The sequence below is a fragment of the Apus apus genome, chromosome 1, assembly GCF_020740795.1.
Source record: "Apus apus isolate bApuApu2 chromosome 1, bApuApu2.pri.cur, whole genome shotgun sequence".
NCBI classification, from domain to species: Eukaryota; Metazoa; Chordata; class Aves; order Apodiformes; family Apodidae; genus Apus; species Apus apus.
In genome coordinates this window covers 174,241,656-174,268,201 of record NC_067282.1, presented here as the reverse complement: position 1 = coordinate 174,268,201, position 26,546 = coordinate 174,241,656, and the positions used below count along the sequence as shown (strand labels likewise).

The following is a 26,546-nucleotide window of genomic DNA, read 5'->3' as shown; positions in this document are numbered from 1 at the left end:
ACCACAATTCAAGAGCAGCACAAGCAGAAATGAAAACGGAAATGAGCAAGAATATTTAACCCACCAGAAAGCAAATGCAGAACTAGTGGCACACAGACAAGAGCAATTGTGGCCTGCTCTCTGGATATCAGCAGTTGAGCAGATAGGCAGTAAGCACAAAATGGTAATATTAAAGAAAAAAAGTTTGAAATTGCAACACAGGATACAGCTACTAGAACAGTAGATTCCCCTATCACAGTTATACTTAAAAAAAGCAACCAGCACACATACACACACAAGCCCAAACAAAACCACACCCAATCACTACTGTATAATGACAATTCAGTTACTGGATCTGCACGGTCTCTGCAAGAATGCTCATTCCACACATAACATTTATACACCAAAACTCATTGTATATGGTAACTTTTACAAGCAGTTCATTGTAGTACAGGTTTTATTTTACAATTTAAGTAAATTCAAATTGCATTGGCAGATACTATACAGAGACGAATAAAAGGTTGGTTTTTTTCCTAAATAGCAAGATATTTTTTCCCTTTTGCCCTACATTTCATCTCTGACTCCTCAATATGCAACAAGAGCTATTTAATAATTCTTAAATATAAGGTAATTTTGGTACATTTAAAAATTGTTACTTCCACCAGAAACAGGTCATCACCTTTATTTAATACTATTATAATCCATGCATATCAAGATAAATAAATCAGAAAATGAAGTCTTAATTCGCAAGCCCTTTCTTTACCTCAAAAAAGAGGAGCCCCCATCAATATAAAAACAACAAAATCGGTGCTGTAATACTAGTATCAGCTTCACAACCTTGTAACAGGGGATCTCCACTTATTTCAGCTATAAAGCTCAAGAACCAAGCTGTAAGAACCAAGACATCGTTAACGTAAAGCAGCAATTATTATCAAGCTGGCATCACAAGAGCAGAGTCCAATACAGACATTTTGTACCTTGGTGCTGGATAGTGTTACTTGAAGCATCAGCCTAATAGCCGGTTTATTCATAAGGCACGCACTAAAATGAAACAAACAGTAATTAAGTGCTGACAGTGACCTAGTTAGTTACATAAAGAGGTAGATCGTCCTGCCATTCATTACAGGTTCGCCGGTATCCGACAGGAGCGGTCCCGTCCGCCCGGGCTGCGCGGCGGGGCGGGAGCGGGGAGCAGCGCCTCCCGCCCGGGCAGCCCCGGGCTCCGGCACCGCCGCGGCCCGCCCGGCCCCGCGCCCCGGCCCCGCCGCCGCCCAAGTCCTCGGGTATCAGCGAGCGGGGCCCCGGCGAGCGCTCAGCCAGCGCAGGCAGCGCCCAGGCCGCCTGCCTTCGCCTTCCCCTCCCCCGCGCCGCAGCTCCGGCAGCTCCGCGCTGGGATAACGCAGCCTCTGACTCGCTAGATGCTCGCGTCCCCCTTCACCTCCCTCTCCTCCCTCCCCCAGCGCGCACACTTGATAGAAAGCCTCCTCTCAGCGGCGGGAGGGCGGTGAAATCCTTCGCTCTCCTCCCTCCGCTATCTGTAACGCGAACGAGCCGCCGCCTTCTGTTCCTCAACCTTGGCCAAGTCGGCGTTTTGTTGACAGGCTCTGCCGGGCACAAAATGGGGCTGCCGCTTCCACGGGCGCCGCCATTTTGTGAGGAGCCGCCGCGTTAGCTGCAGCCGCAGCCTCAGCGGCGGCGGGAAGGGCAGCCCAGGCGCGCCGGAGCGGCGGCCGGGGTCTGTGTAATGGTTGAATAAAGTGACCCCCTCCAGGGAATCCCCAGCTGACGGTTACGTAAGGGACCGTGCGCAATTGCTGCGCTTAGCATGGAGACCCACCTAGCCCTGCTACGCAACTTGCCTATCTATCCTCCCCTCTGCCTCCCACTCCCCTTCCCCAGCACCCGGGCGAGGAAAGGGACTCACCTCTGCCGACCACCCCTCGCGGTGGGGAGACCCCCGCCCCCCCGCCGCTTTTAAGGAATTTCAAGGCATAATTAATAACCACCGCCCTCCTGTGAAGGAAGGTTTAGCTGTGTCTGTCTTTAGCCCCTCAGTCTCTGGTTTCAAACCCCTCTTACTCATTTTATCCTGCCGTTGGGAGTCTTATGCATACTGTTGGAGAAATAGCAGGAACTCACGGTGTCACAGACAGGAGCTGCAGACCAGGATCTGATGCAGATATACTTTTTTTTTTTTTTTTTGGGGGGTGGGGGGGGCACACGATGCACTCTTAGTGCTACAGTGAATAAGACATGCGTTTTTTTTACACTGAAATCCACACACCACCACCACTCCACACAGAGAGGGTGACTTTCCATAGAGTATTAAACTAAGGAATTTCTTTTACCCCTTCCCCTCCTCCCAGAACTGTGAGCCCAGGGCAAATCTTACCAAGCATCTTACTATGTCTCTATGGCTATATTCAAGCTGAAACAGCACCCAAGCCAAAAAAATAAAAAAATAAAAAAGGCAAAAAAAAAGGTTTATTTCCTGAAGTAAGTTAGGACCTGGAGTAGAAAGGAATTATAGTTTTCCTTCTTTAAGGGTTCACTTGGGGCCATAACGTGCCATTGATTTTAAAACACAGCTCCTCACTGACTTTAATGAGAAGTTCTGCTTAAAAAAAAACCAACCTGAAGGCCTTATCTGGCCTTGGATTTTAACGTATTGGTTGTGAGGGGCAAATGTTCCTCCACAGCTTCTTAAGCTGGAGCCAGCGCTCACCTGCGGCTCTGTTTGCTTGCCAGAGCAGGACAAATGCCCACCTGGGTCACCACTTGCTTTACCTGAGGAGCTAAGGTTCAACAGAAGGTCCCGTTCACCACATGGGCCCCTTCTTGCTCCTGTTTATGCCCAGTGGTGCCAGGCTCCAACATGGTTGGTATGCAGGTCTTCTCCTGGGCTCTCCTGTGTGGAAAACACCTCAAGTGTTTACAAACACTGTACACACCGTGGGGAGAGGGGGAAGCAGCCTCCAGTGCTACTGCTGGCTGCTGCCTGGCCAGGGTGAGGGCCAAGATCTTCCTTCGTTAATGCTACACTTGATGATCCATTCATCACTATACAGAAATACACAGGCACGTCAGTACAGCACTCCTAAAAAGCACTTTGATTACAGGCCGTGGTATCTCCACGGGAAAGAAGGAAAAAAAAAAACCAAACCAACAAACACAACAAATTATGGAGCAGTCAGAGTTCAGGCCCCTGCTGGTAAACCTTCCCGGGGCACCCCCTCCCTGGGCAAGCGCTGGGCCTCCTCCTCTGGGGAGTTTCAAGTACCTCACGTCTGACATGAGGGGTTTCTGCTGCCCCCCCCGCCCCCGCTGCGCCGTCCGGGTCGACTTCCTGCCCTTGGAAACCCCTCAGGCCGGGGGACTCGGAAAGTTTTTCGAAAGTCCGAATCCGCCAGTGCCCCCTTCAGTTGTTGTTTTCTCTCCCCTTGAACTCAGGGCGTTGGGTTTAGTCCAATTAAAAAATTCGGCCCCGCTTTCCAAATCCACCTTTCCTGCCCTCCCCCCCTTCCCCCCCCCCCCGCCACCAGCCAGCGCAGAGAGGCCGATCGGAGCGAGCCCGGCAAGGGAGGGCCCTTTCCCCGGCCCCTAGCCCCGGAACAACCGGTAGTAGCCGTTTTTTTCCTCCCCTCTCTCCTTCTCCCTCGCTTCTTTCCGCCCGGCTTTGTGTGAAGTTTGCGGCACATTGCAGATGAGCCCTTAGCGGCGAGAGGAGCCTATTGTTCCCCGCCAGGAACTGCTTGCTGGGGCTGTGCTGGCTTTTGCCTTTAGAACTGCCTTCTGCAGTACCGGGACCGGCCTCCGGGGTCCGCTGTGTTGCGCTCTCCTCCAGGCAGAAGCACGGCGGCCTCAGATCTTTTTGTCTGAGAGAGAAGAGAAGTGAATCCCGCTGCCGCCGCCACCGCCGCCGCCGCCGTAGCTGTACAGTGTGTGTGTGTGAGAGAGGGAGCGAGGGAGCGAGCGAGGGAGAGGGAGATCGCATGGAGCCGCGGCTGTAACACACACACACTGTCAATACCTCACTCCGGCTCCCCCCCCACCCCACCACAACAGTAACCCAATTCATTGTGTGATCCAGCAGCACCATGTTGAGTCTCATGTGCAGGCTGGATCGGTTGGGTTTGTGGTGCTGAGAGAGGCAGCGGCAGCGGGAGGAGGAATTACTGAGAGGTGCCCCTCTCCCTCCCCGTCTCTTTGCCTGTGTGTTGTGTGGAGACAGGACGCGCAATTACCACACTCTCTGGGCTCCCTTATTCCTTTTAAACTTTTTTTTAAACAAGCCCCTCTCCATGGCTGATCCCCGGCCGAGCACGGGCACCTGGGTCTCTTAAAGACAAGGAGGAGCCGGGGATTGTTGTTGTTGTCGGCCGTTTTTTTTTTTTTTCTGGTTTTTTTTTTTTTTTAATTGGATTTTTTTTTTACGAGAACCTTTTTTAATACAAAAATGGCAAATTCGACGGGTAAAAACCACGCAGACCAGCGGAGAAAGGGACTCGCTTTCCTGGACGAGCTGCGGCAGTTTCACCACAGCAGAGGGTGAGGAAAATGGGGAGATGGAACGGGAGGGGGGGAGGCTTTTAAACCGACCAGATCCAACTTCCAGCCCCTTCCCTGAAGGACACGGCAGCCCCAGCGAGGGGAGAAAAGGGGGCAGAGCTGACAAGTTGTGGTGTTTTGTGTGTATCTCCTCTGGCAGGTCTCCTTTTAAGAAGATCCCCGTAGTGGGTGGGAAAGAGCTGGATCTTCACGCTCTCTACACCAGAGTCACCACTTTAGGCGGATTTGGGAAGGTGAGTGGAAGTTTTAATTTGGGTTTCCCTCCCACTAACCTCTTCCCAAAAGTCTCCTCTGACCCCCGGGGGCGGCGGGGGGAGCCCGGGTGGCCGGGAACCGTCCTATTTAAAGCCAGTTAGAGAAGGGGGGGGGGTGGAAGAAGGAAGCGAGCAGGCAGGCAGGTTGGTGGCTTGGCCTTGTCGGCGGAGCGATGAAGGGGGGATCTGGGGGTACGGCGCCCACCCCGCCCGTGCCATTCCCGCCTCCACCGGAGCCCTTGGCCCCTGCTCCCCTTCCCAGGGAGAAGGCGAGGAGGGAGCAGAGATCTCCGGGCAGCGAGAGGCAGTTTCTTTCGGTTGTGGCGGCAGCTCTGTCTGTGTGTTTCCCTCTCACAGAGGGAGAGATAGAGGAGAGAGTCTGAGTGCAGTTTTAGTGCAACTCAAAATTAGCGGGCATGTTTAACATCGATAATCGGCACGGAGCATGGGCTAGGAAACGATCCTCGCAGCCGGGGGGGGCCGGGCGCTGCCCTCCGAGACCTTCCCGGAGAAAAATAACAAAAGGGGCACCCAAGACGGTGTGTAATCAAATAGCCATCTTTAGGCTTCAAGGCTAGGGACAGAAATGTAGGCCTCAAAAGAAAGGCCTCTCTGTGTCTGTGGATCCGTCTGGGGGGGACCCCCCGGGCCGGCGCCCCCGCGCCCCGCAGGCCAGGGGGCGCCCCCGCCCAGCCTTCCCCGCAGGATTTTAAACTTCTTTGGGTTTTTAACGGACCGCGTTAGGATTTAAAAGGGGGCGACAGAGGGACTCCCGATTGGTTATTGTCCAGGCAGTAAAAACAAAAACAAACAAACCCCAAAACAATGCAAACCCTCCCGGCGCCCCCTTCCCCCCAAAAAAAACCCCACACAACCCAAAAAACCCTGTGTGTTAAAAAAAAAATAAATGAAGTAAAATACCAGTGAGAAGCAGGATTATTCCCGAAGGGAAGTACTACCGACTGTCAGTAAAATATATAGTCCTAAATCTCATATACATTCGTGTTTATTTCTTTGTATATATTGATCTATTCGCTTCTTGGCAGCTCGTGTTTTTTCGTGATGTTCGCTGTCAACGACATGTTTATGTGTACGTTGTGTATCTCGGCCTGTGTGTTGTTTTTGACAGGTATCAGAGAAGAATCAGTGGGGAGAAATTGTAGAGGAGTTTAACTTTCCCAGAAGTTGTTCTAACGCTGCCTTCGCTTTAAAACAGTATTACTTGCGGTGAGTGCTATCAAGCTGTTGCAGTAGTATTTTTGAGTGTGGGATTATATTTGGGTTTCAGTGTGTGCAATAGTGAAAATACCCCTACCCTTTAAAAATGCTATAAAATAAACCAGAAGGAACTTATAATTTCTTATTGGTCTGGTGCAGTGACCAGTTAAATATAATTCTGTATAGTAATTATTTTATTTCTATTTTACATCTGCAAGCCTTAAACTTTGAAGGGATCCCAAGTATATGAACAGTATACGTCAGAACCATTTTTATTGATTGTTTTAGAACGAGGGTATTAAAGGGCTGTTACTTAGAGATTATGTTATTGTAGTTACAGAAACTTAGCTTAATTTTTAGAGCAGTGAAATGTGTTGATACGTGTAAACTTGTTTACTGCTCATTGGGGTCAGACATTGAATGAAAATGCATCTGCAGAAAGGTAGGCTGCTTTGGATAAATTATATTATTATCAGTTACTAGCATCACACATTTTTTATTTTAGAGTACATAGAGCTAAGTAAGAGAAAAATAGTAGATTTCTGCAGTTTTAAACAATAAGATTACAGTCCTTGAAATAATACTTGTTATTTTTTGTGATGCAGGTTATTTTTTAATGTAGCATGGAGTTCATACTCAATATTATAAAATACTGTGTGTGGTACTCCTCAGATGACTTTTTTAAAAAAAATATTCTAAACTTTTGTTGATTATTCTTTGGTGTGAAAAAATTCTAAATTATTGCATATATAATGGTTTTATATGCTATATATAGACAGTTATATTTAATTTAAAATAATTACATATTGGTTAAGGAATGTAATTTTCTGTTTCTGAATTGTATAAATTATATTTTTCATTGCAATTAATGATAATACAGATGTGCAATATGCACAAAAGATGAATGGTCTTTTGGATTTCTGTTTTGGTGATCTGAGTACACACAAGCTTTATGTGTCTCTAGTTTGGCCTTCTGAATTAGGAAATGCAGTAATTGTACAGGTGCACTTTCTATTGGTTGTCCTAGATTGACTTCCAGCTTGAAGCTCTAGAGTTCATAGCACAGTGGAGCAGTTATTGAGTTACAATGATGTCTGGAAAACCTTAGATATCTGTAGTTACTGATTTTTTCTTTTTTTGGTGGGGACATAGGATTGCTTCAAGATCCAGACTAAGAAAAGGAGTTACCATTGTTAATAGCCTTAGCAAAGTTTGTTTGCTGGCAAGGCCTAGGAATGAAGTGGGCAGCTCACTTCAGGGTCTTTTTTTTTTTTTTTCTCCTCTCTCTCTACTACATAGTATTGAGCTAGTGTTGCTGCTCAGGATTTGTTGGATCATAGAGTGTAATGTTTTGCTTTTGGAAGTTTTCTGTTGGACCATGTTGTTTATTACTTGACTAGATTTTACATATAATTAGTAAAATTATAGGGGGGTTGTTTTACCCTTTTTATTTTTATATTCTGTAAGTGTCTGAATGGCCTAACTTTTTTGCAGTAGAAGGTTGTATGTCATTTGTGTTTACATCTGTATTTTGAAAACATTTATATGCTGTGGCAGTTAACACAATTAATGTTAATTTAGCCTTCTAATTTTTAATAAGAGACTACTTTTTAATTTAGTCAGACATATAAAAATGTTATTTTTGTTATTAGTATGCCAGTATTGACATTCTTTAAAATACAGTTGCTGAAAATACCCATAAAATATTACATAAAAATAAATGGGTTTTAATTATTTGGAATTTAGAAAAAAAAATTGATAAAAGGTTATGATGAAGAATTAAAAAAAAAATGTCTGTTTTATCATAATCAGTGATTTACTTAGGCCATTCTGAAAAAAACTGTCAAGGTTGTTGGTTTTGGGGTAGACTGGCTTTTAGTTGTTGATTTTTTTGTTTGTTTTTGTTTTGTCCTTGTTTTGTTTTGGTTTTTCTAAATTACTGCTTTACTTTGCTTCTCACATAATCCAAGTTTGATGTGAACTGTTCCCCAGCTAAGTTCACCTCCTTAAGTGTGCAGTACTAAGACAATAGATACACATGCATCTCTACTAGGTTAATGTTCATTTAACTTTGACCTAGAAGGTTTATATGTGGGAATTTGCTTATAGGGAAAGAAAAAGTCCTCCTAATGATAAATTTGTGAAAAAGGTCTTGTTTATCTGTGTTGAAGACCATAACCTGAGGTTTCTTACAGGGCTAGATTTTCATGAACTGCTGAGCAATTACCCTTGGAAAAAAAAAAAAAAAAGTTATTTTTGAGTCTCAGAGATGAGTATAATTTTGGGCTCGCTATTGTAATGACTTTGCAAACAAAGCCAAATAAATTGAGGCCTATCAACTTTTATATATTTTTTATGCAATTTTGTGTTTTGTGTCCTGTAAAATGAGGGATCTGCATGGCAGATGGGACACTTGGATTCAGAGGGATTGAGTGGTGTGCACCTACATGCATACTTTGGCAGATTTGGATTTGTGATGGTTTGTGATGAAAGTTGCTTCTTTCTATGAAACATCTGGCATACCATGTTCACTGAGATAAGGTCTCAAGCTACATGGACCAGTTGCTTCCTTCTGCTGTGTTATCTCTAATAATGCTGTCATTTTGACTTAAAATTCTTGTGTAAACAATTTAGAAAGTTGAATTTTTTGTGTGATGTCAGTAGTCCTGTTGGCTTGATCAAACTGAAGGTTTTGCTGAACAGTCATTGGGTTATGTTTTTTCTAGGCAGTTGTGGGGTGTGTCTTCTTTGTTTAAATATCTTTTTCATTTTGACTGTTGTGGAATTCTGCTGGGTGTCTTTGGGAATGTATGTTAAGCTTCATTAAAGATGTGAATTGTTCAAACTTCTGATACAAATCTGATACGCTTTATGATGGGTGATATTGGAATATATGATTGGCAATCCTATCTACCCTTTCTCCCTTGCGCTGCCCTCTCTTTTCTCTCACTGGAAAAAGTTATTTATATTAGGGAAAGTCTGAACCATTCAAACTTTGTGCCTGTGTTGCTCTGAGCCATCTGACAGGTGAAGTAATTTATGCACTGTGGTTCTTAGTGAGCAGTCAAAAGCCACAGTGCCGATAACCATTGATAGACTGTACTTGTTAATGTAGTTCTGTAAGTCTCCACAGCATCAGAGAGTGTAATTCCCTTGGATGTAGTGTAAATTAGATGTTTCATCTCAATTGAGGTGAATTAGTAAAGCATTTTCTAAATGCTTCTCTAAAGATTATTTTATAATGTTAATGAAAATATTTTTATATGGGGTAGTAAATGTAAGCATCAGTCATGTAGGCATGCTTTTACATTTTTGTTAGTTGGTAAACATACAGAAGGTGAAAAGAATGTTAACATGAAATATAACCTGTTTTTTATGTTAATGGTAGATTAGGTTACACTCCTACTGAATTGGGTTGATGTGACCTCATATGTTAGTATAAAGTTCTGTTGGTTTTCATGTGAGTGTAAGTGATACTTTTTGGGTTTTTTTGTGGTCTTCATCTGTTCTTGGGGAGTGAGAAAACTGGTAAACTAAATGTGCCAATGAAGTATGCCTAACTGAAGTAAAATCGATTTGGTTTTGGAAATCATTTATCTGCATTAAGGGAAATTATATGAAAGGACTAAGTGTCAGGTAAAATAAGTAGAAGTCTCAGTTCTGCAGAGAATTTCTGAAAGGTGGTTAGCAGATGTGTATTGTAACCTTCCAGTAAAGGCAACAGAAATTAGTTAATATAAGTTAAAGATGAGTAAGAATTTACTGTTGTAATTATTGGGGAGGCAAGGGGAAGTCAAGTAGAGAGGGAAGAGGTCAGTTCATAAATGAGAAGTTGCATAAAGTTATTATAAAGACCAGCTATTATGCCAAATTTCCTGAAATTCCATATATAGTAGGATGAAAAAGTGGAAGCAGTTAAAAATCAGGACCATATGAAACAGTTATTGACAACAAGTAGAGGGGTTTTTTAAAAGATCTGAAGATATTTTTAGGTCATTCTATCTTCAAGATGCCACTAAGAAATGAAATAATAATACTGATTTCTTTAATTAAAAAAGGGGGGGAAAGAAAAATGGTAAGAAAACCAACATGAGCTGAAGAGCTAGATAAATTTAAGGGATTCTGTTCCTAGTAAAATAATGGCAGAAATATTAGGGAAACAATAATAAGCAGCAAAGAATTTTCCAAGTAAAATGACTTTAAAAGAGTTTTCATTGTTATTCTTGCTTAGCGTTTAAAATTAGGATCTGATACTGCAGCAGCATCTGCACATAGATCAGTGAGTATGGAGAAGCTTGCTTGTTTGCCAAATGTGATTGCATGTTCAAGGCCCCAGTGGATGAAGAGAAAGTTGTAGCTGTAGTAGTATTTTAAATATTCTCTAAAATTAAAATACATCTCAATCTCTCATTAACAAATTATTTACGTATATGTGTAGTGTTCCAAATTAAAAATTGAGTGAAGGGCCATAAGGAAAAATAGAATAAAGTATAAAGAGTAGATTTGGTGAGTCACAGCAGTTTTAGGAGCTAAAAGAGTAACATTAGTGCTTATGTATGCATGTAGTAATACAAGTTTAGCCATTTTAGGCATATTTAGTGTCTGGATTATTTAACTGTGAGAATGTCATATGTGATACTAACAGACAGTGATAATGGGAAGAGTTAAACACAAGTCAGGGCAGAAAAGAAAAGGTGATATAAAGAAATGAGGCACATTGTTGGAAAATACAAATGAGATTTAGTTTGGTAAATGCAAGCTAAAACAGCTGAGGAACAGTAATCCAAAACAGGTATTCACTGTGAGGGAATAACCTGGAAAACAGTATTGCTGAAAAAGGGATAGGAGTGATACCATGGGCCTGATAATCCTGTCAGTTGTGTGCACCCAATTCCCTTTCATATGAAGGGGATTTGTGCATGCTTCTGACAGGAAGAACAGGCCCCAATTTGCAATATGATGTATAGACTTTGTAAAACTCAGAGTGAGTTTAAGTTGCATCCACAGAGGCACTGAGCAACTGGGAGATGAGTTTTTGTGTGAGATGATGTGACTGTATTTGGAGTACTGTTTGACTTTCAGAGCCTTTGCAACAGGTGGGGCAACTTAACAGTAGCTAAGAGAGCAACAAAATGTTAAGAAGGCTTAAGGGACTAATTGATTAAAAAAATATATTTGAGTAATAGATGTTTTTCTTGGCTAAATGAACATTTTGGGTGAGAAGGGGAAGTGATATCAGATAAGCATTTTGAAGGGCCTACATACTTAAAAGGGAGATGAGTTTTAAATAAAATAAGAGGCTGTGTTAGTGTGTAAGATGAGATGAAACTGAGGGAGAAAATTCAGAGCACATAGCACACAAAAACCCCCAAGATATACTTGTATACCTTCTGAATAGTATGTCAAGCACACTAGGGGAAAAACCTACATCACAGGTCATTCCTAACTAGCCTGTCCGAGACACTAATACATGTGCAATATGTAACGAGCCAGGACTAGCTAAGAAATGGACCAGGTGACCTTACAGGTTCTGTCCTTTGAGTAACACTGTAATGAAGGCTTTCATCTTGCATAGCTACAGACTTTTATTGCAACACTACAGGCTTCACTTGCGGAGTCTGTTGCGCTCAGTTTTGTCACAAATCCTGCAGTCATTGGCAAGACAGAAAATATAGATATGGATGACAATTTTATGATTTATTCTAAGAATAATTTCCCCCACCTCAAGAATTGTAATGCATGTTTCAGTCAGATGTCTGAGGCCTTGCTTTTAAGTCTGAAGTGAATATTTTACATAGTTGGAGGCTGAATTTTATTTTAGTTGTACTGTAATGGTACAGTCAACATATTCACAGTCAAGACCAGTTACTGTTCATGGTGTAAAGCTTTATTTAGGGAAATTAAATATGTTGGTTGTTAAAATCTTATAGTGTCTCTTAATAGGAGTTACTTATTTGGATGGATGTTGTCACAGTTGATGGGAATCTGCTCAAAAGAAAAATTAACTTCTGTAATACAAATTTGAATTAGGCCTCTTCTGAGGAGAGCAAGCAGCAGGTGAAAGGAAACATAGCTACCTTAAAATTGTTCTTTCTTAGAGTTCTGCTGTGATACTAGTCACTATACAGAGGATTTTGGCCTCTATCAAAGTTTCTGAGCTTTTCCTTCCCTCTGAAGGAAGGCTATGCTGCTGCAAAATGTAGTGAAAAATTAGTGTGATGAATGTTAACATATTTTCTCTTCCTGATTGTTTTTCTGCAAGCTTTTTGTTGGAAATGACCTAAATCACTGCTGCTAAGCTGAAGTACATTGGTTTATTTGGGGAGGGGTGAATGTTGTTCTTCAGTTTTAATACAGAATTCTGATTGTTTAACTTAAAAGCTTATCTAGACAGATGTCAGCTAATAACCTCCAAAGGGCAAGTTTCTGGCAACACTATGATAACCACAGTGACTTTTAGGACCTACCAAATCTTCTAATAATTGCTGGAAAGTTTATATGCTGAGATCAGAACTGGAACAATATAAAAATTAATTTATGCCTTAAAATTATTAATAGCTGTGGTAACATCTTAGGTTTGAATAAATGGTAGTCATAGTACAACTAAATCAAGAATGTATATTGAATACAAGGATATTGCTTCTTTCCCTGAGAGGTGGAGTAAGCCTGGGCTAAGAAAATGAGTTTCAGACTTTTTTAAAATTATATTTTAGAGCTAATAGGCTTTAGTGACCTTGTTTGTTTGCAGTTAAATCTCTATAGATGACTTTCATACTCTTTTTTTTCTTTCTTAGCCCCTTCTCCCCTTTCCTTAGTAATGAAATAGAGAAGTATAATTAGTTAAGTTTTACAGGGGAGGTACTCGAGGTACACAGAGGTTCAGACAATTACCTGGAGAGCGCATGTCAAATACAAATACAGTAAAGCCTTTTTTTTTCTTTAAAAAAAAAAAAAAAAAGCAACAAACAAAGCAAACAACAAAACTAGAATCCAGTTCTGACAGGCATATTTCTTCTTCCTAAGTGGCAGTGAAACCACCCATAAAAGGGGGCTACTATGATTTACTATCTTCTAAAAGTCCTCTTTAATCAATAGCTGAGGAAGCACTACTTGGAAAGTAAACCAGGATAAAGTTATGTTCTGTGAATTGGAAAACTGAAAACTTAAGTATGTAACAGATTATGAGAATGGATTGTTTGTGTTTTGTTTTGCTGTGCTTTGTTTTAAAATGCTTGTTCAAAGAGTCAGAGTGGTGTCTTGCAGCTTAAATTCACCTGACTGATGTAACTGTAGCACCAGTCCACATTACTAGAAGACAGTTCTTAGATGGAATCAGCTATAGGCCAGAGACCATCACATGATTTTGCTTCTGGTTATCAGTCTGATATATATTTATACAATGGCCTTAGTTTACTCATTTGCTATATTTTTATTCATATTTATAAAGTGGGTATTCTGATGTTTGTTTACCTATCTTACAGAGGGATGTGAGACGGTAAGCTCTTTAATGCAGGGATTGTCTCTCTTCAAGCTTCTATGTTATCTTAAATATTTGAAAATGAATATTAATTAGGAATATATGAGGAAAATAAAACTATTCATAAGCTTGTTTGCCCTCTGCATGTCGAAAAGCAGAAAATATAGCATGAATGAGAGGAAGAACAATCTTTATTCCTTAGGGAATAAATAAACTTAGGATACCTAAGCACAGAAATATTGGAACGACTGAAAGAAAGAAGGATAATAAAGCAGCAAAATGGTACCCAGAATAGTGAGTTTAGGCTTTGCCTGAGGTACTAGATTAGTGAGCTAGGTGTCAGATCTAAAATACAGTCTCCTTAGAGCAATGAGTTCAAGTCTAAGCAGACCTGAATTAGATTTTCAGCAACAAGGTAGTGACAGTGAGTTCTGAACTTACTCTTTTTTCTGTCCTTAATTGAATGTACATGCATTCATTTTAACTCCAGATAAATTGTAGCAAGCCAGCTGTGCTGCAAGAGGGATTGCATAGTGTAACAGAGTGGAGTTCTGTTGAACTGGACATGTGGAGGACAAGGAGGTGATCCAGGACAGCCAGCATGGCTTTACCAGGGGCAAATCCTGCCTGACCAACCTAGTGGCTTTCTACAATGAAATCACTACATCAGACAACCAGGGAAAAGGAGTGGATGTCATCTATCTGAATTTCTGCAAGGCCTTTGACACGGTCCCCCACAACATCCTTCTCACTAAATTGGAGAGATGTGGGTTTGATGGGTGGACTGTTCAGTGGATAAGGAACTGGTTGGATGGTTGCGTCCAGAGGGTAGTGGTCAACGTCTCTTAAGTCCAGGTGGAAAACAGTGACAAGTGGTGTCCCTCAAGGATCAGTGCTGGGCCCAGTGTTGTTTAGTATCTTCATATTCAATATGAAGATGTTGAATATTAATGGTGGCATTGAGAGCACCCTCAGCAAGTTTGCTGATGACACCAAGCTGGGTGGTGTGGTCGATATACCAGAGGGATGGGATGCCATCCAGAGGGACCTGGACAAGCTAGAGAAGTGGGCCCAGGTGAACTTCATGAGTTTCAACAAGGCCTAGTGCAGGGTCCTGCACCTGGGCCAAGGTAACCCAAGATATGAATACAGGCTGGCAGAGGTCACGCTTGAGAGCAGCCCTGTGGAAAAGGACCTGGGGGATCAAAAGCTAGTGGATCAAAAGCTGGACATGAGCCACCAGTGTACAGTTGCAGCCCAGAAGGCCAGCTCTATCCTGGGCTGTATCAAAAGAAGTGTGGCCAGCAGATTGAGAGAGGTGATTCTGCCCCTCTACTCTGCCCTGGTGAGACCTCACCTGGAATACTGCATCCAGCTCTGGTGCCCCCAGCACAAGAAAGATGTGGACCTGTTGGAAAGTGTCCAGAGAAGGGCCACAAAAATGATCCAAGGGCTGGAAGTACCTCTCTTATGAGGACAGGCTGAGGGAGTTGGGGTTGTTCAGTCTGAAAAAGAGAAGGCTCCAGGGGGACCTCATAGTGGCCTTCCAGCACCTGAAAGGGGCCTACAGGAAAGCTGGAGAGGGTCTTTTTACAGGGGTTTGCAGTGAGAGGATGAAGGGTAACGGTTTTAAGCTGAAAGAAGAGAGATTTAGGTTAGAGATGAGGCGTAAATTCTTCAGTGTGAGGGTGGTGAGACACTGGAACAGGCTGCCCAGAGATATTGTGGGAGCTCTATTCCTGCAAGTGTTCAAGGGCAGGTTGGATGAGGCTCTGAGCAGCCTGTTCTAGTGGAAGGTGTCCTTGCCCATGCAGGGGAGTTGGAACTTGATGATCTTGAAGGTCCCTTCCAACTAAAAAAATTCTGTGGTTCTGTGAATGATGCACTGGAGCATGTTTGTCTGCAAGAGTAAACTGTGTTCATACTTTTTTCCTTTTTTATTGATGTGGGAGGAGCAATTGTTCAGATTAGTAGTCTAGAATAATTTACAGTGTTACTTGTCAATCTGTAGCTGCCTAAAAAACATAAAAATCCTGTAAGGTAAGGTGATCATTCTGATTTAGAGAGACCTTTTCTCTTAGGACGTTTGCTGGAGTTTCCACGTGTTTGTTTGCTGCAGTTTAGATGGGTCATATTTAATGCTGCATGCATTTCTCCATTGTTACATGCTGTGACGTCTGGTGGTTGGCCTCTGCCTCCCAGTCCAAAGGTTGCTGTGCTTCCATGATAATCCACGTGTAGAGATTCTCAGCTCTGTAAATCACTAGATCATATGACTAAATATGAGTAACTCTCTTAAAGTTCTTTGGAGAAGTGCTATAACAGCATGCATTACTGGGATGTAATGTGTTGGGGTAACTTTTCATTTGGGATGCATCCCAAGGGCTTAATTAAGCTAGATGAAAATAGTTCATTTTGGGGGTAAATCTAGCATGTTCTGAGTACATTAATTATTATGGCATAGGATAGGTGTAGAAATGTTTGTAGGGTTTTGTTTGTTTTTTAAAAAGTATATTTGTATTAAAAGAAAACTTAAGGAAAGAAACTTAAGAACTGTTAACCTTACATGGTTATTTTGCTCACGATTATCTGGGTTCTAGTGATCTCAAATTATGTAAAATACAGGTAATGGCCAGGTGAATGGTGCCACATTACAGAATTCACATATGCCCTGTATAATTCTGGGGAGGATAGTAGAGCTCTGAAACATAGGAGATTTACAGAGCTGTTTCTTGGATGCTTTTCTCCTTCTGGTACCATCTATGAAAACCTAGGAATATTCACGTTTCTAACAGTATATGCTCATATAGTGCACAGTAAATACTGAAAAAATCAGGAATGACCTCATTTAGGTATGAATGTGTAACCTTAACTCTGTCTCTAGAGAGTATTCTTCATGATGGAGCCCTGTGCTCTCTGTAGTAAATGGGAATAAATTTAATGGCAGTATTTATCTGTTGTATCACTGTGAGATACCTTTATTTCCCTCATATATACACACATAGTTCTGACTCATCATTCAACATGGTAACTGTTTAATCTCAATATCAGATATTTCTAAGGAGGTTTTGAGTGTGCTGTCTGGGAATCTTTTCACCACTGTCTTGGCTTCAGTGGTGTAATCCACATGGGTCAATTCAGAAATCCTTTCCTTTGCCGTAGGCTGAGAGGGATACACTGCAGTACCCCTGACTGCCTTGCTCACAGGTCATTTTATCTCTCATTCTCTGCTAATCATAATTTTCTCACTGTTTGACTACAAGCTTGATGGAATTAATCTTCTGTTCCTTGACACCTTCATGTCTGTACCCATTGACTGCACATGCGATATTTTCTGTAATAGAATGAATTCCTAATGTTAAGAAAACGGAAGGAAAGAGAACGTGTATGCAGGTAAAACAGGGCAAGAGGACAAAGCACTAAATGTCAGGTGCCCAGCAACAATAAAATACTGAATTTTACAGCAAAACAATAAATTCCATGGTACCTGAAAGCATTTTTTTGCAGCTGTGAACATGCAGAATTCACAGGATCTAGTCACATTTATAAAGAGCATTTCACACACCTGAAAAATGTGCTTTCAGGTGCTCTGTAGACCCAGTCAGGCATTGCAGCATTGGTGTACATTTTGCTTGTTCTTCAAGGTAATATTTATAACTCTAAGGTATAGAAATACAATTTTCTTTTTTTGGAGGGAGGAAAGTTTTGTTTCTGAGGACAATTATGTGCAAAAGCTGACCCCCATAGTGAATTACTGTGTTTAATTGGATTTAAAGCATATACAGGGCCCTAACTACTGTACAGCTTGGAATACATTTAGTAAGCTTCATTTTCTTCAAACTTAGCTAAAATTGTTATCCTGTTGAATGCCATGTACTTCTCTGTTTATATAACATTATTTATTAGAAAGAAGTTATGTTAGTCAATGCATATGGAATCATAGTGTAAAATTTAGGAAATGAAACTACAATATTCAGTGACAATGACTTCGGCGTGTTCAATATTGTTTCATTAATATGTCCTATAGTCAACATGCTGTTATTACTGAAATATAGTTACATTACTAGAAAGGTGTTTGTTACCATAAATGAGTACAAGATGTTTTTTTTTTCTAGTTAGATTTTTATACTACCAGTACACAAATCCCATTTTTCTGTAGTAGCTCTCATTCTCATTAATAAGTGGTTTAATTCTAAACATTGTCCAACTGTTGAAGAAAGTGCCTCTTAAGCAAGATTTAAAAAAAAAGTGACTTAAAAATAATATACTGTTCTGCGTGTGTCTGTAAACAAACAGCCAGCTTTCCTGAATGTACTGATACATTTCAGTAGGGATATTTGTGTGCAATGCAGTTTAAAATTATGATTGTCCATAAATTAGTATGCATGGTAGAAAGCAAAAATACTCTATTACTTTTATGGTGACTAGGTGCTTCTGGAGGTCTGCTTTAAGGACTTTGCTGCTTGTAGATGTTTGCCCATGTAGAGTTATCTGTAGATCTACTTAGGAGAATCTCATCCCTCTTCAGAGCTGGGCTGAAATCGGTGGCATCCTGTGTGGCACCAGTTCTGAAGTGTGCTTGTGTGGGTCAAATGTGTAGGACCCGGACCATGTATATTAACACAAAATGTGCCTGCATTATCAAGGAAAGAAACTAAAAAACTGAATTCAGCAAAGATACATTCAAAACTTAAGAGACTTGAATTGGTGTAAACTGTTAATTTCTTTAGTTGTCCACAGGAGGTCTTTGCATGTAAACAAACCTTGCACGTTTGGTGGTTGTTTTATTTTTAAAGAGTTTATAAAAGCAACAGGATTTGTTTTTTATATGAATAAATCAATTTAAGCTTGGTTTTTTTTTGGGAGGCAGAGAAGGGGGCTCCTTGGTGATTCAGCTTAGTAAGGAAAACAAAAAGGTGTTAGCAGTATTTCTTGTTTTCAGAAACTTATAAAATAATTTACTCATAATTTCACCAGTATAGTGTGATCTGTATTATTGCCAACTTAAAGTACTTGCATCAAAAGAAATGTGATTAAAACTTTTTTCTATATTGTGGAAATAATGATGGGAAGTTATAGTGAAGAAGACACAACATAAATACGATTGTTCACATACCATATAACATACAGCAACAATATAAAGGTACAGGATTGTTGATCTGATTGCCTTACTAGATGAAACTTGAAAGGGTGCATTGTGCAGGCATACTGTAGAAGGCCACCAAGTTGAAGTGGCTCTCAGGGCTGTATCTTTTTCCTCAAGGCTTTTTATGTTCAGATGGTATGTGTTTGCTATGGTTTGTGGCTGCAGAGACTTCAAGTGTTTCTTGACTTTGCAGCTGCCCATTGGGAAGACACAAATCTCCTGACCAGGCAGCCAGCTCATCCAAATGTGCAGCTCTAAGGTGCATGTGTACTGCTACGTTGCTGGCCTGACGGAAGACACTTATGCCTCCTAGCTGGGTAGATGACTGCTCAGAGTACATGCTAACTCTGCCTCCAGTTGGGCTGCTTCTCAGTCATCCGTAGGCCAAATAGGACTCAAGACAAGGTGTTTGGAGGTATTTGAAAAAGAGGGGGAGAGAATACCATTTGAGTAAAGATAGTCAAATTGCAAAGGGAGGGAATGTGAATATAGAGTGAGCTCGGTGCATTCATGCATTGGGTAAGGAGGCAGGAATGTGGGAATGTTGGTGGAGAGAACACTGTTTGAAAGGGCAGATGGGGTAGGTACTGTAGAAGGAAAAGGAGGGGTTATGTAATCAAGTGCTGGTAAGTTAGTCTTTAATGGTCAACCCCCTCATTTAAATTGGTCACTGGATATTAATTGGCTTCTGGTCCAGGTGCTGGGTTGCTACTGAGTGAAGGCTGTCATTACTTATAAAGTGCTGAGTGGTTTCTGACTTGAATTGCACCATCTGCTTTCTACAGTGAGGTTCTGATGTACTGGTACAACCCTTCTAGTGGATCTTCTGCATCTTTGCACTACCAGTGCTGCATGAACGGAATTAATTTCTGTTCTGTTAAGTTTATATTTTTCATTAACATTGAATTTACCAGTTTAATTTTGGTTTAAAAAAAAATCTGTCATAATAACAATTGCAGTTACTTTTATCCTTATATTAAAATATCATAAAGGCATTAAACTGCATATAGTATCAAATAAAGGATTTTATCTCTTCCTTGAAGAGCTTGCAGGGAGAAAGATCTCATCTTTAGGGACATGGTTTAGTGGTGAGCTTGCAGTATTGGATGATCTTAGAAGTCTCTTCCAGCTAGGGACATTCTGTGATTATGTGATCTTCAAAAATATTTTTTCATGGGCATTGCTGTACTTAAGAAAGGTAAGAAGGATACAGTTGTGGAACAGTAAGAGTTTCTTCAAATGCTGTTGTCACTTTGAGATAATTACTAATGTTTATGAATGCTTTATTTTGTATGTTGATTTTATAAGAAATGCATAAAATTTATATGTAGCATATACAAGACTGGATGTTAGCTTAAGTTTGGGATAGGTTGCATGGACTTTCTGTCCCACCTCCAATATTACAAATACGTTAAGAATGAATTTTTGATAGAGAGGAAATAAATTAATGGAGCAAACTTTCAAACATTTTTAAAAATGTTTTTTATACCTATAAACATAAAGATTTAGAGACCAAGTTTGGATCTTACAGGTGGAAGTAGGTGCAAAACGCTGTTTCTTTTTGACAGTTCTTGGTCATACTTAATACGGAACTCTTGCTTGTGTTGGGCTTAGGCTTGTGTACTTTGGAAAGAGAATTTTTGAACTCAGCCTGCTCTAAGCAGAGTGTATAAAATGGCTGTTGTTTAAAATTATTCCAAGTTAAGGAATTTTAAATTGTTCTGATCAAAACAGCTAGTGGACAGAGGGCAGGTCAAAGATATGGACAAACTATATTTTTCATGCAACTCTGCAATTTCTACCATGTTAAACAGAAATTATCGTACAGCTACACAGTTTCAATTTCTGCTATGGTTGGAATGATTTTTGCTATTAAACAGTTCTTCTTTTTTAACTAAAAGATGATGTAAATGTGTTCAGCAGTAGTGCTTATTGCTACTTATTTAAACTGTCAACCACACTGATGTCTCCACAGAATAAAATCAACACATTATTTAAAAAAGGTACATATGTCCTTTCTCTACCTCTTAACCTACCTCAGTGCACAGAGGAGAGAGGAAAAAAGAGCATAGGTCGTCAGTCTTTCTTGCCTATGTACCTCAGAAATTATTGCTGTTATCTTACGTGGCACCTTGTGGTATCATTTTCCAAGCAGACAGTCTTGCTGTCCCCTTGAGTGGTTGCTGTGCTGCTGGCATTGCCCCCCGGTAGTGATATGAGCTCTGCTTTTAGGGTTTTGGTGGCACTGAGGGCTTGAGGGACGAGGGGGGAGTTTAATTGTAGAGATCTGCTTTTATGGATACCTTCATCAGAGTGCCACTGACTACATGAGCTGCAGGGAGACAAGCTGGCAGAGTCTGGTCTTGAATTGTCTAGTTCTGTTGTTGTTTTCTTTATTTGTTTACTTTTAATAGTTCAAGTTTGTTAAGTTTTTCATGTTGCCTTATGGTGAATGTTCTGAAAAGAGTGGGGTGGTTTTTTTCCTTACTTTTAAATTTGTGGAGGTTGTCACACATACCCAGAGAAGTCCAATTGTAGGCTAAGCAGGGAGAACAACACAGAGAATATAGAGGAAAAGACTCTACACATTTAGGCAAGTATTTATTCTTGGTATCTTTCCCCTTCCCTTTTAAACTAGTTTTTACTACAGTAGATTAAATCTTGTCACTTAGATAATTTTCAGGGCTTAACAGTTGTGTTGTCTTCGTGGAAGTTATTTGCAGATGGAGATAAATAGGGGTTTGGCTAGTCCTTAAAATGGAACAGCAATTAAATGAGAATGACCAAATTAGTAAAAACTTCAGAAGGTCCCAGAGTAGTATGTATGTGGGTACTAAATGAGGAAGAAAGATCAGAGGATGTTAGTGAGTTTTAAAATGAAGGTACATGATAATGAAAGAGGTTATTTTTGTGATACTTTCAAGAAAGCTGAATAAGGAAGTGGTCCTAGAACAGGAGAGCTTTCATAGTCACAGGTTGTCATGAAGAGTGTTTATGTGTATATAGATTTTCTGTGCAAAATGCTTAACTGAAAGAATATTATGCGATGACAATCAAGGAGGCAATGATGGACAGATTAAGAGAAATAAAAGGTAGAGTTCATTAAAGGATGATACCAGAAGTTACAAGTGTTGAGACAAGTAGATTTGTGGAGTAGAGCGAGTACAGAAGAGACTGAATTATGCTTGAAAACATTTCCCTTGACCATGAGAAGTTCTTGCGTTACCAAGATATATAATCAAAGTTATGATACAATACTACCATGTAAGATATTTGGTGAAAAGAGTAGCATGGGATTAATAATAATGAGTTAATAAAGAGATGTGAGGCTGATTATGAGTAATATAAAATTGTCAGTTAAGGTTGAAAATAGAGTATAAGAACGCAAGTGTAAAATGCTTCATGGTTAGGAAATTTTGTAACATATGATCAGTAAGGGAACAAGAAAATCCTTAGTACAGATTTGGACCTTTTGTCAGAGAGGGAACAGAGAGGTATTTGAAAACAAATACTGTTAAATTAAATTCTGCCAAGGCTCACAATCCTTGATAGATTGATATCTCTTACAGTGGGAACTGAAAGGCCTAAAAAGTTGATCGTCTCCAGGAGCCATCTAGTAGGGTATTTGAGGCATTATTTATGTAAAGTTTTATATTTATTTCCTTATAACCAAGTTGGTTGTTTCTTTTGGTTTGGTGTTGTTTTGGGTTTTTTAAGTCATTCAAATGGTATTTAAACAAAAAAAAAAGTCTGTCAGAGAATGTACTAGTTAGAGTTTCCGTTTGTTCTTTTTACTATTAAGTGTAATATAATGCTGTTACAGACCTCTCTTAAATTTTAAGTGCTGATCAGTTCAGAGACCACAACTGTGGTGCCTGGCAATAATCCAGCTCCTGCTACACAAGGCAAGAACATCTTCCCTTAGTGGAAGGAAATCCCGTGGAAGTATGTTTCTGCAAGATCATGCCAGTGAACAACAGTAATTACTTGCTGAATGTGACTCACGTTGCTTTACGTTTTTTCCCCTTTGTATCTCAACCTGCGTGCATCTTTCTGTGCACTCATGTTCAAATGTTACTGTGGATGTTAATTGAGGAGTGAAAGAATATACAGACTCCAGCAAACAAAAAAGAGAAATAAATGTTGATCTAAGTGTGAAATACATGATCTGCAGGACTTATTTTTCCCTCAACCTTTGTCTAAAAAACAATAGGTATGCTTTTTTTTCAATAACATGTTTTGTGAGCAAGAGGCATCTTTTTGAACAAATGGTTGATCTTCCACCACATTTTTCTGTATTGTATTAGTGCTGCAGAATTTTAAAAATGGTTCTCAGCTGTCTCCTGAGGTATTTTCTGTAACACTCTACTTTTCTTAATAATCAAGGCTGAAATGCAGTCTATGGGTGGAGTTGCAGTATATTCTGTTTCCAGTTGTGTATACTTTGACCTGTAACTGGGAGGTATGGAGAAACACAGTCTTGAGTCTGTACTGATACACTTACCTAACTAAAAGTTTGAAGAGGGCTACCACAGGTATTTCTCACTTTTACAGTAAAACAGATGTATATATTCATATTCAGTAATGCAGTGCAGTATGTGAAATTGACACAAAAGGCATTTGCTTGAGAGGGTATTTTCATGTATGTAGTTCTCAGGATGAAGGTTGCAGGGTTGTATTCAATTTAACAAAATGTTATTTATAACAAAAGTTTGTTGACTTGACAATGGATTGTTAGAGTTGCATTTTGTGGTTGTATAGCAAGTGTACTACTTCATACCTAAGGAATTGTATTGAATTAAGGATTTTTTTTTAAAAATTCTTTACTGAGAAGGAAATTATGGCAGTGGAAGACTACTTTACCAATGGAAGAACTTTGTTGTGGGCTAGCTGGCACTGGTTGTTTTGTGTCTGTGAGTCTCCGTCTTAGAAAGTGTGGATCCAGTAAACTTTTCTCACGAAGGAGCAGTTTCTCAGCTTGGAATAGGAGGTTCTAAAATGTCCTGTCTCATTATGTTTAAGTGTTTTGGAAGTTTAGATTATAATTGGGAACCTCTTTTTTTCATGGTAGTAGTATTTTTTTGTAGGTGAATTAAAACCTAAAACCTAACTGCCAGTGTCCTGATGAATCAGGGATACAGTTACCATCAAGTTTTAGACACTTCTTCTCTAACCTTTCTCAAACTTAACCTTCTCAATCTCTTGCTTCTGCGCTTTTATGTTTGTTTGAGGCTGCTCTGATTATGTAGGTTTTTCACCTTTTTGTAAACTTTCCCTAGAGGCACTAGTTTTCATGTATTTAGTCCCTTCTTTCAGCAATGGAGTAAGCATTACTCCTATCCATAGAAAAAGGTAAGCAAACCTACTTTTATTTTCTCATTCTAAAATGATTTATTTACTAGAATATTGAGTTCAATCAGTTTTAGGCTTTACATTACATAGTGATCTAAAAAATAAGTACATTACTTCACCTGTAGTTAAGAGTGACTCACTGTTGTCCTGATTTTAATATTATATGTTGCTTATGAACAGAAGGCATCAGTTGCTTTCCTGCAGAAATAGCGAAGAAGCTACTTTAGTACTTCTGCTTTTAATCAGACACCATAAGGACGGTAGAAGTGTCAAATTTATAGCTAGTATAAAGCTGATGATGTCTGCATATCACTTGTATGGAAGAGTAGGGAGGAATGATGATTAAATTTCTATGTAGTGATGTTGTAACTGTCCCTTAAAGACTGGTTGTGTGTGTTTGCCTTTTGTCTCAAGCAGGTAAATAATGCTACTTTCCATTGATTTTTAAATTAGGAATGTGGGACAACGAATAGTGCCAGGGTTCCCTGGTTTCAGAAGAAGTTATCACTGTGTTGCATTTTATGTAAGGTGTGTGGTCTACTAAATCTACCTTATAGTAATTAGATTAATGCAAAATATGCTTATGTTGCTATTGTACATTTGCGAACTACCCTACTTACCAAATATACACTACATAAGAGATTTAATTGTGGTACAGAAATAGCTCTAAATATGCATTTACAACAAAACATTAAATATGTAATAAGATTTTACAACATGCACTTTTAAGATAAAATAATATCTATAGACATTAAAATATTTTAAGGGTAGGCATTGTGTTGCAATAATAAAAACATCTCTGAGGTGAATTGTATCTTTAAATGTGTTATTATTTGCAGATTACGGTTAGAAGAATAAAATTTTATGGTATTTCCATTTGGTAAGAGTGTCTATTACTGTGATGTTCTGTGTAAAATGGTTTGGAGGCAAAATATTCTCATTAGCTTTTAAACAAAACCCTTAAACTAAAAAAAAAAAAAAAAAGTGGAGCAATTCATTTATCTACACTTAAAAAAAATCTGTTTTAAACAATAATAAATTTTCTTTGTTCCAAAAATGTCAGAAGCATGTATTTCAGGGACAATTTAGATAATTACTAAAAATGAAAAGGATAAGGATTTTTGTTCTGGGATTTCATTATTTATGGTTGTAGACAGAGGTAAGTTGACTTATATTTAGCCTAGTAGGAAATCTCCTAGTGGTTCCTTACTTACCTCTTCCATTCTGTTAATTTCAGATTTTTTTAATTTCCAGAACTACTTTTGGCTGTAGCAGACTACTGCAATTTGACAAGGTCAAAGCACTCTAGTTAGAGAAATGTGTTCCATTTGTCCCATTGTTACATTCTGATTTGTCTGCATTTTAGGTAGTTATAATTGTCTTTCCCTTTGTCTCTCCTTTATTTGCATTCTTCAGGTTAATCTGACAGCATGTCAGAATAACTAAATATGAATGGCACCTATGACACTGTCAAAAGAGCAAGGAGTAATTGATGCTGTAGCCAGGGTGATACGTAAGTTTATTTTAGGACTCCGGAGTAGCGGTGGTGGAGAAAGAACAGTTTGGTTTTTCTGAAGACGTTCTTGTTCTGTAATTTTTGCAGTTGTGCCTGTTTCCCCTTTTCCTTTTTAAACACAGGGAACTGAACAAATAATAGCGGAAGTTTCCCATCTTTTGACACAGGGGAGAACGAAGTTGGTTTCTGTCTTCCCTAACTCATCTTGAGATACTAAGAGCTCATGACCCTTGTCTGGGACAATTACTTTCTACTTCTTGAGATCTAGTACTGTTGGGCTATTGAAAAAATCGGTAATGCGTTGGTTTGTCATTTTCTCATTTCTTTTTGGGAAATGAGATTCAATAAGAGTTTGTATTTAAAACAAACACCTCCACCCTCCTCAAACCTACAGAATTTAGGAAATGTCAGAATTATTTACCTGATTTGGCATTTAGATGTTTTTTAAAAAATGATCCAAGCTTTCCTCACAGTTCCTAGACATGCTCTGAATTGATGGTGGGTATACACAGGGATAGTAATAGGGAACCATTTGTCTAATTTCTTAAGAACTTCTATGAGCTACCAAGAACAGTTGATTTTGTAGCATAGTTTTAAGTAGCTTTAAAAAGAATATTTTTGCCACAACTTTTTCACATGATACAAAAATGTAACATTCTAAATGAGAAAGTCTAGAAGGTAAAAAATGGAAGAAGTGAATCTACCTGTTACAAGTTGTTCAGTGGTACATTTTCCAAGAACCATGTTTACCTGCAGTGATTAAAAAATAGCGTTTTTATAAAGATAGTACAAAAGACAAGTGGTCTTTTTTTCTTTACTGTCATCCTTCAAAAGAGAAGGGGAAAAAAAAACCCACAACAGTACAGTGACACAATGAAGCTTTTTTTTTTTTTTTTTTTTCACAGAAGCACCATTATAAGTACTGTGAAATGGAAGAATATTTAATGCTTTCTGGAGAAGTTTAGAGAGGAAAAAAGAAGTGGGGAGAGTTTTGGGCTAAAGTGTGCTTTATAATAAGGAATATTTGCTAGAATA

The 26,546-nt window shown here is 39.7% G+C and overlaps 1 protein-coding gene across 4 annotated transcripts in view; it reads left to right on the top strand.

The window, feature by feature from the left end:
• The first annotated feature begins 4,371 nt into the window (after positions 1–4,371).
• Positions 4,372–26,546, top strand: part of ARID2 (AT-rich interaction domain 2) — a 103,539-nt gene continuing 81,364 nt past the window's right edge. For 3 of the 4 annotated variants that reach the window (XM_051621596.1, XM_051621585.1, XM_051621576.1), the window contains exons 1-3: positions 4,375–4,527; positions 4,688–4,781; positions 5,932–6,029. In XM_051621596.1, coding sequence (XP_051477556.1) covers positions 4,436–4,527; positions 4,688–4,781; positions 5,932–6,029 — 284 coding nt within the window. In that variant the 5' untranslated portion in view covers positions 4,375–4,435. Of the gene's footprint in view, positions 4,528–4,687; positions 4,782–5,931; positions 6,030–26,546 lie in introns of all 4 variants that reach the window. The other variant, XM_051621606.1, reaches the window with a different exon arrangement.